The 14,250-nt window shown below is 46.3% G+C and overlaps 1 protein-coding gene across 3 annotated transcripts in view; it reads right to left on the bottom strand.

Moving 5' to 3' along the window:
* The window catches only part of PLB1 (phospholipase B1), a 147,313-nt gene that overhangs the window by 73,988 nt on the left and 59,075 nt on the right, over window positions 1–14,250 (bottom strand). For all 3 annotated transcript variants that reach the window (XM_023217267.2, XM_023217268.1, XM_023217269.1), the window contains 3 exons: window positions 6,303–6,361; window positions 3,899–3,972; window positions 2,391–2,434 (listed from right to left, as the gene is read on the bottom strand). In XM_023217267.2, the coding sequence (XP_023073035.1) occupies window positions 2,391–2,434; window positions 3,899–3,972; window positions 6,303–6,361 (177 nt within the window). The remainder of the gene's footprint in view (window positions 1–2,390; window positions 2,435–3,898; window positions 3,973–6,302; window positions 6,362–14,250) is intronic.

Below are 14,250 nucleotides of genomic sequence, written 5' to 3'. Positions count from 1 at the left end.
CAAGGGCACTTGCCCCCACTGTCTCACAATCTGCTAGGATATGAGAAAGAAACTGGGTGGGTAGTAGCCAGGACTTTAGGGCCCCTTCCAGTAGAATGCTTGCTAGAACCCAGCACTGCTGCAGGTTTACTCAGCACAGACGGATTGGACTCGTTCCTTGAGGTTTGGGGACATCACACTAACAAATGGAAATTGCTCTGATTTCTACTCAAGAGAAGAAAGGACTGTGAAATCACCTGAGCAATTTGAAAGTGGAATGGTTTGTCCTAGGAAGTGGTAGGTTCCCTAGGAGGTAGAAGGAACTCAGCACAGCCTACCCAGCTACTTAGGAAGAATGTCATAGGGAGGAACCACACATTGAATAGGGCAACAACTTGCTGGTGCAGGCAGTTATCTCTGCCAGGAACATTCTCTCCCCTTTCCTTACCTGACGAATTCTCATTCTTGAAGCTCCTTTTCAGAAGACAGGGTTAATAACCTCTATGTTTATTTTCCCCTAAGCTTTGTACACATCTATAAATATTAGTCATGTGTCTGTCTTTAGGAAGACATGCTGCCAAAGAGACTTTGGTGATGTCATTGGGGCACTGTTCTCCTATTTTCCAAGCACTCCAGCACTGGAATATTTGCTGAATTAAATTGAACAGGGGGTTGAATGGGGATTTTGTTCTGTCCTTACATTCTTATGAGTTTTCTAACACATTTCCATATAGTTATTTCCCCATGGATTATCTAGCCCCTACAATCAAATAGTCTTCACATCTCTAGCAAGAAGAGTCTAAATAGCTGGTAATCCATTTCTGGGCTAAGTGTGTCAGGGGAGTCATCCACCTGAGGGGTGACATTGTCTCAATCCTTTGCAAATTACTTTGGGGAAAGAGGTGAAGCCAAATAATATTCAATTATCTTGTCCATGATAGGAGCATGGAAGTAGAGAGCCCAGAAAGCTGTTGTATACATTGGGCCATCCCACAGCCAAGTTCATCACACTCACAAAAGCACCCTGAACCATCTCCTAGCAATAGAGGAACTGATTTATAGCTCACATATGTAGACCTAGATATAAAGAAAGCAAGAAGTGCTTGTGTCACAGAACCCTGTCTACCTATATTCAACAGGATTTACAAAAAACCAAAACAGGTAACGTGAAGTCTGCTCAACTCTGCTCTGCCTATGTGGAGATTAAGCTATGATGTCCCCCTCATCCAAGTCTTGGTGGCTTCAAGTTCAAGTTGTTAGCTTCTAAAGATATATTACAAAGGGATATGTACCAGGGAAGTAAATGAGAATGGTACCAATTAAATTCCTCCCAGATAAAATTATCAGCCAGAAGATTCCAGGGAAATAATTCAATTTAAACATGTATGGCTTGCATACTTTAAGAACAAGCACGGAGATGTGTATGCACTGGGGAGAATTTTAAAAAGATGATAAGACCAGACCCTTCAGAGAATACAGTCAGGTTTTAAAAAGTCATTCCGCCTGTAATCCCAGCACTTTGGGAGGCCAAGGCGGGTAGATCACGAAGTCAGGAAATTGAGACCATCCTGGCCAACATAGTGAAACCCTATCTCTACTAAAAATACAAAAATTAGCCGGGCATGGTGGCAGACGCCTGTAGTCCCAGCTACTAGGGAGGCTGAGGCAGAAGAATGGTGTGAACCAGGGAGGTAGAGGCTGCATTGAGCCCAGATGGCGTCACTGCACTCCAGCCTGGCAACAGAGCAAGACTACGTCTCAAAAAAAATAAAGAAAAAACCAATCATTCCGAGCAGGTTGGTGGGAAGTAAATTAAGAAAAGCATTGAGTCCCAAAGATGGCTGTGTCTGCACAGCCCGGACAAGGTAACTTCATATCCTCCTGCGGCAAGAGCAGCAGTTCCTACAGCAACCCCGCAATTCAATGTCTGTGCGCAGCTGTTCCTGCGCTCCAGGTGCCTGGATCGATGCCTCTCGCAGAGGGGTTACCTGCTCGGAAAGGCAGGCGCCGCACACCCTGGTTTCCTTTTCTTCATTCTTGAATCACTTTTCTTTATTCTCTCTAATCTCATGCCAGATTATTGAATCAGTTTTTAATGACTTGCACTAAGATGTGATCTGAGATCTTTTTTTCCCTGCTTTACTTTCTTCCTTCCTTGGTCAAAGACAATTTCTTTTTGACACCTCCCCGCCCCCGGCCCCCAAGCCTCGAAGCCCGCTCCGCCCCCAACTCCAAGGCTTTCGTCACTGTCGGAAGCGGAGCGGGGAGTCTTGGGAGGCAGCGCCCCCTGGTGAATTTAGTGGGCTCCTGCAGCCGGGGCTCCTCCCGAGGCCGGCGCCACCCGCCGGGGGAGCGGGAAGCTTGCAGGGGCCGCCCCAAATCAAACCGCCCGCCCGCCGCAGTGTACTCACTGGCCAGGGTGGTAACGGTGCTGACGCTCTCATCTCCGCCGACGCTGTATTGTGGGTCCAAGAAAGAAAATGAAAGGTTAAAATGCCAGCCACGCCAAGACCCTTCAGACACTAGCCAGAAACGCCCGTCTCCCGAGAAACAGCTGTGGGGCTTGGAGCTTGCCCTTTCCCATCACTTCAGTAGAAAAACGGAAAAAGCAAACCAGAATATGGCTCCCCTCCCGATAGGCCAGCACATCAAACAACAAGCCAGCTTTAAACCGGCGGCTGATTTCCACTGATGCTGGGGCAGGGGAGGTAGGTTGGTTCCTTGTACCCCTGCTTTCAAAGGGGAAGTAGTCCCTCGTCTGCCAGCCCCTTTCCAACTAGCCACTGCACCGTGCATTAATATTATTGGTGTAAACGTAGTCTTAAAAACGTTGGCCCTACTTTTTTCTCTTTTCTCTTCCTGCTTGGCTTGTAAAAGCCGTTTTTAAAAGGTGTCTTCTAGAGAGTCAGCCATCTTCCAAGCCAATACTAAAATTCCAAGGTGATCAAAGTTAGAAGGATTTCTAGGCGTGCAAATATGCAGCATTCCAGAGTGGACTGGATTCCCTGCTTTTCCACACCCCCGTCCCATTCTGTGCCAAGTGTGTCTAGGAGCATCTAAAAGGTTCTCCAAATGTTTGGGTTTTAACTGTGCAGCAACGTGAGGAAGGATGCCAGAGAGTCAGCACTCAGGTTAAAGCAGGTGTCAGATGGAAATGCCAGATTCCAGGTGAGGAAACACCAACCCTTCCCAGACTTGCAGCAGAGGTTTGATCACATGCAGAGCAGAAATAAGCCTGCCCAAAGTGATACATGATAAGGGAATGCACTGGTAGGGGCCAGAAAGTATCTGCTCTGCTTCATGATCTTTTACCTTCTGGCTCTGTGATCTTGGTCAGGTTACTTGCCCTCTCTGAGCCTTGTTTCCTCATCTGTAAAATAAAGGCCCTATAACAACAATGCCAACTAGCAGATACTTTGTGTCAAACAGTGTGCTGGACACTTAAATTCTTTCCAGTCCTCAGACAGTGCTCAGGTAGTAGCATTATTTCTGCATCAGACATGAGAAGAGAGGCTCAGAGAGGTTAGGGAACTTGCCCAAGGTTACATCCAGCTGGGTAGCTAGGGCTCAGTTACAACTCTGGTTCCAAAGGCAATGATCTGTGCATCACTCAGGCCACTGCCTCCTTCTGAGATTATATCGCAGAGGGAGAAATGGAAGCCAGAGAAGCATTTCCAACCCAAACATTTATGTAGTTTCTCTCCTAGACTCCTGGCTCAAGGCTCAGCTACTGTTCTGGGCAATGTAGTGGTTTGAGGAGGCTGGTGAACACCTTTTTCAAATTAAACCTAGAAGTTGGTCATAGAAAAGAACAAAGCAGCCCACCTCCTGCTTAAGGTGTTGTTTTCTAGAATGCTCAGGGGGTTTCCCTTGCTCTGCAATGAAGGGGTCTTTGGGGCCTTGCCACTCCCTCGCTCACCTCCAGGACAGGCCTCGGTACTGAGTCAAGACGTCCAAGAGGTTTCCAGGTGTGGCCCCAGCCCCATTGCCTGCCTGAGAGAGAACAACGAGGGGGTGAGTTTCTTTGCCTCCCCCAGTCGCCCACCTCCGCCTGCCTGCCAAAAGGTCTAAGTTCTTATGCCAGCCAGGACCGCCGGGGCACTCTCTGGGATCTAGGGTCTAGATGGCACCATATCTCCATATGCATCCTGCCTTTTCAGAGGTGAGTGAGAGCGCCCACTGGGAAGGCCTGGTGCTGTTCGCAGCTCTGCTTCATTCCAAGAAACTCTGCCTAGGCCAAGACCAAGTGAAACTTGTCTAGCAAAAGTGCTCTTGAAATTAGACTGTACCTTTTCAAAAGGATACATTTTAGTGTCCTGTTTTTCTCATGTTTTTAAAAGTTGTGAAATATATCATAAAAGGAAATAGATCATTATCCTTTTATACCAATATCTCTCACCTATGCACACTTTAAAATGTAGTAATAAAATGAAATCCCATGTAGCCATCATCAGCTGAAGAAAGCACAATGTGGACATTCTTCAGGTGCATTTCCCTTGCCTAAAGCACGTGGTTTCTGAGCATTTGGAAGCGCATGCCGAGACAGGCCTCCCAGGCAGTGGGGGATGAAGTCTGGTCTCCACAAGAGGCCCCCAGGTGTGATCCTTGCTCTCTGGTGCCCAGTTCCTTTGCTACCTGCCAGGCAGGTTCACACCCAAAGTGCTTCCTCCCTAGGAACTCCTGAACAGCTGTGCTGAGATGTGACGACCCCTTGTCCTGAGAGTATCTTCAATGAGACCAGGGAATTGGGAGGAGGTGGTGCCAGGCCCCGCCGGGCAGGAAGAGGTTGGGATAAGCAGTATATGAAGCTGCTAAGGCCCAGTCTGCCAGTCCTTCCTGGGAGGTTATGAGCAGTCAGGCCTTTGGGGAGAAGAGTGGCTGAGGGGCCATGGAGGAGGCTGTCACAGCACAGGGATAGGGCCCTGGACTTAGGGTCAGGATCCCTGAGTTCTGATCCTGACTCGAGCACTTACAAGCTGTGTGGCCTGGGGCACTTCACCTTGCCCAGCTTCATTCACCTTCTTACTGATTTAGAGACACGGCCTTGCTCTGTTGTCCAGCCTGGAGTGCAGTTGCACCATCATGGCTCATTGCAGCCTCGAAATCCTGAGCTCAAGTGATCTTCTAGCCCCAGCCATTCAAGTAGCTGGGACTATAGGCATGCATCACTAGGCTTAATTTTTTTTTCTTTTTTGGTAGAAATTGGGTCTTGCTATGTTGCCCAGGCTCATCTTGACCCCCTGGCCTCAAGTGATCCTTTTGCCCTGGCCTCCTAAAGTGCTGGGATTACAGATGTAAGCCACTATGCCTAGCTTTTTTTTTTTTTTTTTTTTCATTTTTGTAGAGATGGAGTCTTGCTATGTTGCCCAGGCTGGTGTTGACCTCTTGGCCTCAAGTGATCCTCCCACCCTGGCCTCCTAAAGTGCTGGGATTATAGATGTGAGCCACTGGGCTCAGACTTTAGTGGTTGAATTTAAAGAAAGTCATACCTCACAGGATTTTGTCATGAAGATACATCCCACTGAGTGGGACGATATCACTGTGATACGCCATAGACATGAGAGGTGTCGGCTTGTTCTTGGGGAGGATTCAGCTGCAAACCCTGTATTCTACTGGCCCAGGGAATAGCAGCTGGACTCTGATGAGAGGCTGCTGAATGGAAGCTGTGTCTAGGAACCTCTGGGACCCCCGGCCCCCAGGCTCTCAAAAGGCCTGATTCTGCTTTTCATGGATAGTGCTTGGCAGGGTCTGAGGTGTCACCCTGGGGCAGATGCAGAGGTGGATTTGGAACATCTCTGGCCTATCTGCCTCTTCCATAGACTCCCGTCTTCCCACCCTCCCCAACCTCCCTGCCCCCATTAGCACTTGCTCCTGTCTCATCATCTCTTCACCCCTCGTCCTGGTACCTTCCCTTAGCTTTTCTACATGGACAAAACCAAGCACTGGATCCTTGGAGGAGTTAGTTCTACAGCATGGTCTGGAGATCTTATCCATCCTGCCGCACTGCTGACCAGCTGTGTGACTTGGGGTGGGTCACTCCTGTCACCCACACTCCCTCTAGAGTCCCTCTACTTCCTGCTCTCTCCTTCATCTCAGCATTGGGGGAGAAAGATGAGACCAGAATGGAGGTGGGAAACCATGATGGGAAGTGAATGCTGTTGAATGCCAGAGTGGGTCGGACAATGGAGAGATGGAGATCAGGACCTGAGATGGCAGCATCTAAGAGCCAGGAGTGAGACCTTCTTTCTCCATTTTCCTCTTCAGATTCTCATATTAGTCAAAATCTTTTCCCCTCCTGCCCCTTCTGCATCAGGGTCACTTACCGTGAGAGAGTCACCCAGGGCTCCAATTACGTTGATGTCAGCCGGCTTCAGCCTATGAACTAAGAATATAAGCAGGAGTGAGTGGAAAATGGGGCTTCCAGGAAAGCACTGGACCCATCTACTCTGAAACAAAGGAATAACTTCTAGGATAATGAAGAAAAAGTCAGTTTTAACCACCAAGACACCTTGGATAAAAGACAGGAAAAACCCATTCTTGTCAATGGGCTCTGCAGTGCCAGCCGTGGAGTCTGACTGCTGGCTTCCTCTCTGGGGCACCTGGACACCGGAACAGCAAGCTTAAAGGTGGATCCTGCTTTAAGTGGGGAGCTGTGTTCGCGTTTGGTGAGACCAGATGCTACAAGGTGAGTGGTGGCAGGCCCTTGGCAAGGTGATTTGGGAGGAGGGAAGGAATTGCCATGGAAATGCAACCAATACTTAATCTATTCTAGGATCTGATGATATTTGGGATAAAATATTACATCATCCTATCAAAATCAGTTCAGTTTCTCTAAAGTGAAAAGGGAATACTTTTATGCCACTGACTTTTTTTTTTTTTTTTTTTTTTTTTGAGACGCTGTCTCGCTCTGTCGCCCAGGCTGGAGTGCAGTGGTCCGATCTTGGCTTACTGCAACCTCCACCTGCCAGGTTCAAGCTGTTCTCCTGCCTCAGCCTCCTGAGTAGCTGGGATTACAGGCACGCATCACCACACCTGGCTAATTTTTGTATTTTTAGTAGAGACGGGGTTTCACCGTGTTGGCCAGGATGTTCTCAATCTCCTGACCTTGTGATCTGCTCGGCTCGGCCTCCCAAAGTGCTGGGATTACAGGCGAGAGCCAATGCGCCCAGTTGACTGTTTTTTAATTGAGATGAAATTCACATAACTAAAATTAACCATTTAAAAGTGAACAGTTCAGTGGCATTTAGTACGTTCACAATGTTGTGCAACTATCACCTCTATCTAGCTCTGAAACATTTTCATTACCCCAAAAGGAGACCCTATACCCATTAAGTGGTCACCTCCATTTCCCCCTTCTCCCAGTCCCTGGTAACCAATACCCTGCTTTCTACCTCTATGGATTTATCTATTCTGGATATTTCATGTACATAGAATCATATAATACGTGACTTTTTATGTTTGGCTTCTTCTATTTTGCATAATGTCTTCAAGGTTCAATTATGTTATAGCATGTATTAATACATTCGTTTTATTTTTATGTTTTGAGACAAAGTCTCACTCTGTCACCTAGGTTGGAGTGCAGTGGCTTATGATCATGGCTCACTGCAGCCTCGACCTCTTGGGCTCAAGTGGTCCTCCCACCTCAGCCTCCTGAGTAGCTGGGATTATAAGTGTATACCACCATGCCCAGCCAATTTTTTACTTTTTGTAGAGAGAGTCTCCCTATGTTGCCCAGGCTGGTCTCGAACTCCTGGCCTCAAGTGATCCTCCCACCTCAGCCTCCCAAAGTGCTGGGATTACAGGCATGAGCTACAGAGCCCAGCCACTTCATTCTTTTTTATTGTTGAATGATATTCCATTGTATGGATGTACCATACTTTTGTTTATCCATTCATCCACTGACAGGCATTTGGGTTGTTTCCACTTTTGGGCTATTGTGACTACTGCTGCTATAAATATCTGTGTACAAGTGTTTGTTTGAATGCCCGTTTTCAATCATTTTGGTATATACCTGAGAGTGGAATTGGTGGGTTACATGGTAATCCTATGCTTATCTTTTTGAGGAAGCATCAAGCTGTTTTCCACAGCTTGACTATATGTATTTTTTATCTTTTAAGCATTCTGTGTGATGTGGCAGCTATTAACTCACAGGACAAACATATTGAACACCAAGCAGTGGCTGGGTGCTTTGGAGACCACACAGTGATCAGATACAGAGAATGCCCTCAAAAAGCTCACAAGCTAAGGAGAAAATGAGAAATAGCCATAGTTACTATGGTGTAAGACTGATAAACACTAAGAGAGGTGTGAAGTGATGTAAGGTTATAGAGCTGGAGGGATGATCTCCCCCTGGGGGGGCCTGAGGAGAGGGTCACAGCAGGCTTCATGGAAAAGGTCGCATTTGAATTAAGCCTCAGGAATAAGAGAAGGATGAGGGAGCGTGAGATTGGGTAATGGAGGGAAAAGCCTGATGGATGGATGTGGTAGGGTCAAGCTTGGATGTCTTGAAAGCCCAGTTAGTCACACAGTTTGCTTCCATGAAGCATATATGAGACAGCAAAGAGAAAACCACCTTGGAAAGGTAGGTTAGGGCCACAGGGCCTAACCAATATCTGGTAATCAATAATCTGCTTTCTGCTTCTATGGATTTATCTATTCTGGACATTTCATATAAATAGAATAATATAATATATGACTGTGTTTGGCTTCTACTTTGCATAATGTTTTCAAGATTCAATTATATTATAGCATCTATCAATATATTCATTTTATTTTTATTTTTTGAGGCAAGGTCTCACTCTGTCACCTAGGCTGGAGTGCAGTGGCGTGTGATCGTGGCTCACTGTGGCCTCGACCTCCTGGGCTCAAGTGATCCTCCCATCTCAGCCTCCTGAGTCACTGGGATTATAGGCTGTTATGCCTGGCAAACAAGTTAGGAGTTTAACACAGATATTGCTATATATGTAATTACTCACATACACACACAGATACTGTATCTACCTACCTCTTTACCTCATACACATAAGAATGTGAATCGTAGTGTATTTGGGGGGCCACACCTAGAATTCCTTAAGCTATATATAGCTTGGTCTCTCAGGTCACAAGCTCACCTCCCACTCCCCCAATTACCTCACCCCCAAAGTCACCCTGACTTGGCCACAGCTCCACCATTGCTGATGTGCTTCTGTTGTCTAGTGGTGCAACGCTGCACTAAATTGTTGAAATAGTTCTTGTGGCTTGGAAGAAGCCTAGTATAGAGTTTGTACCGGGGAGTGGCCCACCCTGGTACATATCAGTGGGCCATTGCTTAAGAGGGATAAACTGAAAGTTGTCTGCAGGAGGCTTTCTCAACAGCCTTCTTTGCAAAAGACAGCTTATAAAGCCTGTAGCGTGACCAGATTACAACCCCAGCACTTTGGGAGGCCGAGACGGGCAGATCACCTGAGGTCAGGAGTTTGAGACCAGCCTGTCCAAAATGACGAAATTACGAAACCCCGTCTCTACTAAAAATACAAAAATTAGCCAGGCGTGGAGGTGTGCACTTGTAGTCCCAGCTACTTGGGAGGCTGAGGCATGAGAATTGCTTGAACCTGGGAGGAGGAGGTTGCAGTGAGCTGAGATCGCGCCACTGCAAGCCAGCCTGGGAGACAGAGGGAGACTCCGTCTCAAAAAAAAAGAAAGCTTGCAGGCCTGCAGTGAAACACAGGATGAGATGATTTTGACACAGCTGGCCTACATATAACCCACAGCACCCGTCAACATCCAAATTGTGGCTGTAGAATTACACCTGTGCAGGAAGCCAGATTAACACTGAGTGGAAAACATACTCGGGGACTTCCAGGTCTCATCACCTTCCATGGAGACATCTTGTCTACTTCCTTCCATGCTGTCTGCCAGTGGGGACAGCCGCCCCCAATGAGGATTTGTTCTCATTGGAAAAGTAAAAGTTCTTGCCTCTTCCTACGAAAGGATACAAACTCACACATACATAGTTGTAAATATATGCGTGCAAAATATATAGAGCAGCAGTCCTCCAACTTGAGCCTGCATCAGAATCACCTGGAGAGCCTATGAAACCACAGATGGCTGGGCACCACCTTCAGAATTTTTGACTCAATAGGTCTGGGGTGGGCCCAAGGATTTGCATTTGCAACAAATTTCCAGGTAATGTTGATGCTGCCAGTCCAGTCTGGTACCACATTTTGAGAATCACTGATAGAGACACTTGGTCTCTATCAAAGTCATTGACTGCAGTCAAGTACTGCGCTTGGACCTGAAAAGCCTGGAATCAAGCCCAGGAGGCAGAGGCTGCAGTGAGCTATGATTGCGCCACTGCACTCCAGCCTGGGCAACAAAGTGAGCCCATCTCTAAAAAAAATACATAAGTAAAGATTGGGCTGCATGCAATGGCTCACACCTATAATCCCAGCACTTAGGGAGGCCAAGTTGGGAGGATCACTTGAGCCCAGAAGTTTGAGACCAGCCTGGGCAATATAGTGAGACCCCTTCACTAAAAAAGAAAAAAAGACTAGAGTTTTTTCCCATGTATATGTATACATTGTCTTGTGGCCCTCACAACTGTAGCTGCCATTGCACAGACTGATGACAGCTCTGTCTCTTAGACTCAAGAGGTGCTGAGTATCTTTCTTCAGTGTTCTTTCTCCTCCCCCTCACCATGCCTTGAATCCACCCTCACACACACACACACACACACCCCATGCACACACTCAGCCTTCCACATGATTATAGCCTACTTGGCTCTTCCCAGTCATCCACAGCTATACCATGTGGTTAGAAGAACAATATCAAGGCCGAGCGCGGTGGCTCACACCTGTAATCCCAGCACTTTGGGAGGTCGAGACGGGCGGATCACGAGGTCAGGAGATCGAGACCATCCTGGCTAACAAGGTGAAACCCTGTCTCTACTAAAAAATACAAAAAACTAGCCGGGCAAGGTGGCAGGCGTCTGTAGTCCCAGCTACTCGGGAGGCTGAGGCAGGATAATGGTGTGAACCCGGGAGGCGGAGCTTGCAGTGAGCTGAGATCGCGCCACTGCACTCCAGCCTGGGCGACAGAGCGAGACTCTGTCTCAAAAAAAAAAAAGAAGAACAATATCAAATCACAAAGCCAGCTGTACACATTAGCGCATGTCCACTAGGCTGAGCAGGAGAACTTTAAAACGACCTCTTCTCAAATAAATCAGGCGATGGGGTTAAAAAGGCAACAAAACAAAAAAATAAGACCTTCTCCCTTCAACTCTAGAGTGGTTTATTTTAGCTCCTGGTGATAACAGTCAAACACTATATTCTTACTGCCATAATGCATCATACACTGAATCCTGTGAACACTAGCTAGTGTGCAAAGGTTAGCGGAAATCTTTGGGGCTGGAAAAATACGGAAGAGATAGATAAATTTGCTTCAAAAGTATTATCACTACAGTTTGCTAAAGAGGCAGCTGAAACCTACCATTCCTGTCTCCTAAATTTGTAGTAGGCAGAACACACACACACACACACACACACACACACCTATGTTTATGTCTATGTGTACATACACGTGTATAGATAGACTGATTGGTCTACAGCTATACCACCCTGAACATGCCCGATCTCATCTGATAGACTGGTTGATTGTGGTAGGGGTGGTTCTCCAGTTGGCCATTCTGAAGGAGTCTCAGGAAGAGATACAGTAATAAACTAGATGAAGCAAACCTGGGTGGGAGGAGTTGACTTAATCTGGGATTTTATTGTTAAGATAGAGCACATCGCATTTCATTGGCCTAATTTCCGTAGACCTTGATTTGAGGTTTGCTAATGTCATCATTAATGACAAACACAGCTTAGAAATACAGTAAAGCACTTTAGCAGTTGCTCTCCCTGGAAAAAGAACTATTTAGTGATAAGATTAAATTTGTATGGGCTGATTAGCTAAACATTATCTGGTACAAACTGTCCACCACCTTGAGAGAAGCTGATAAACACATCATTAACTCATCACGATTTCTACAGAGGGGGCCTCTTATCAGAAGGCCATCCAAGCCACGATGAAGTATCACAAATGGCAAGGAAATTGCACACTAGACTGTAGAGTGGGGACACTGCCCACTGTACACGGAAGGTCACACCCAGGAGAAAGGCTTGGCTTGCTGGGGCTTTGTCTTGTGTAACTCAGCAACTTAAACCACGTGGGGCCCTAATCTGAAAAACGTGCTTTCTCTCAATTATCACCAAGCGTTGCCCAAACCATTTGCCATCTGATTTTAGGGACTTACGTTAAGATTTCCACAATGGCAGTAAGCAGCTGCCTCCAGATTGGAAGCATGGTTTGCCTTTGGAGTCTTCGGTGTGAGTTTCCGTGAACCTTGTGTGCCTTCCACAGGGAAGCTCAAGAAACGCGTTAACTGGAATTAAAGGCTAAGTGACTCTGTGACAGGGACTTTAGAGATCTCAAAGTTTTAGATGATGAAAACCATAGGGCAGGGAAACACTTACTCCTCTACGTGTTGGGGGAGTTTGAACTCACTCAGTAGGCTGGTTGTGCCCAGGGACGAGCAGGCTGTTATTTCCCACAGGGCATCATTCCTTCCCGATGACACAGTAGGTCAAGTCACAGGACCCCTGAGTAGGTGGTGACCACAGAAACAGCCTCATGACCTACACAGCACATTGCACTGCTGGCTCACGATGAGATGATGCCCCTAGTGAATGACCATCCAGTGCTGTAACCTGGTCATTTTTCATATTGACTTCTGAAGAGCTAATTTTAGCCAAATGGGTCAAATCAATGACCTCAGGGACTTAGCAAGGAATTGATGGCTTAAAATAAATGAATGAACTGTTCTGGTTTATACTATTGGTGACAGCAGCACGTAATTAGCTTTGTGGATCCTTATTTGCAAAAGCTCTGAATTTTTCCCACTGTGTGGAATTAGCCATCAAGATAGCCACCTTCATCAGAAAGTCAATAAGCCATGTCCCCTGTGACTCCTCGTTGTCACTCTTTTATTTGCAAAAAGTGACTCCTTTTCTCGCTGGGAAAATCCTAAGCCAACTAGTAGGCCCAGTATGTTTTTCTTGGTTATGCTAACTATGTTAGGGACAGGGCCATCTAGCAATGGAGCATGATGTGAGTGTTTACAAAGTTGCAAAGTCCATAGGAGAGAGCACTTGGTAAATTGCATCTATGTGCTGACTAGGAGGAAAAAGTTGCAAGTTTTTAGTTTTTACTGGTTACCCAATACCAATTGGTTATTAAAAAATAATCACTTACATTAACTCTATGTGTCTCATCCCAGGGCCCCGTAGGTCATTGGATAAAGCACATCACTCATGAGCTCTGACGTGTATTCAGAATGAGGCACCTAAGTTGCCAGGGCCATGGCCTATTGATGACAGGTAGCATCTCATTTTGAAACATCATTTTTAATGATGTTGAGATGCATGTATCTGTGGTCAGTTTGGAGAAGCACTAGAAAATGAGACTATAAAGAAGGTTTTTGAAAATAACTTTGGACCAGCATGGAAGCTTATGCCTATGATTCCAGCACTTTGGGAGGCTGAGGTAGGAGGATCACTTGAGCCCAGGAGTTCGAGGCCCGCCTGGGCAACTTAGTGAGACCTTGTCTGCACAAAAAATAAAATTAGCTAGACATGATGGCATGGGTATACAGTCCCAGCTACTTGGGAAGCTAAAGTGGGAGGATCTCTTGAGCCATGGAGGTCAAGGCTGCAGTGAGGTGAGACTGTACCACTACACTCCAGCCTGGGCGACAGACTGAGGCCATCTCAAAAAAGAAAAAAATAAATAAATAAAGTACTTTGAAGGCATAAAGCAAAACAGTTATTGTAAAAGATATTCTTAGTGAAAAGTTGTTTGAAAGGCATTTTGGTGTAGTTGATTTTTTTCAATATCTTTTTTCAAACCTAGGGATTGTTGATCTGATGATTTAGAAATGCTCATTCAGATTAGTTCAGCAAACATTTATTGGGCTCCTACCATGGGCTTGAGTCATTGGAGGTATAAGGATAAGATGATCTCCTCTTATAAGACATATCTCAGGTTATTTTGATTAGAAATTACGAACATGATGTCCAGAAGAGTGCATGACCTCACCCGAAATACATGATTCACACCAAAGGAAAATAATATGTGCCTGTGCTGTCTTTTTACCTACCCCATCAGTCACAAGGATGGTTAGAATGTTCAATCAAAATCACTGGCACATGGCTGGGTGCAGTAACTCATGTCTGTAGTCCCAGCTTTGGGAGGCCA

This window comes from Piliocolobus tephrosceles, chromosome 15, assembly GCF_002776525.5.
Source record: "Piliocolobus tephrosceles isolate RC106 chromosome 15, ASM277652v3, whole genome shotgun sequence".
In the NCBI taxonomy this organism is placed as follows: domain Eukaryota; kingdom Metazoa; phylum Chordata; class Mammalia; order Primates; family Cercopithecidae; genus Piliocolobus; species Piliocolobus tephrosceles.
The sequence above is the reverse complement of the archived record's forward strand: the minus strand, read 5'-3'. Positions and strand labels throughout refer to the sequence as shown.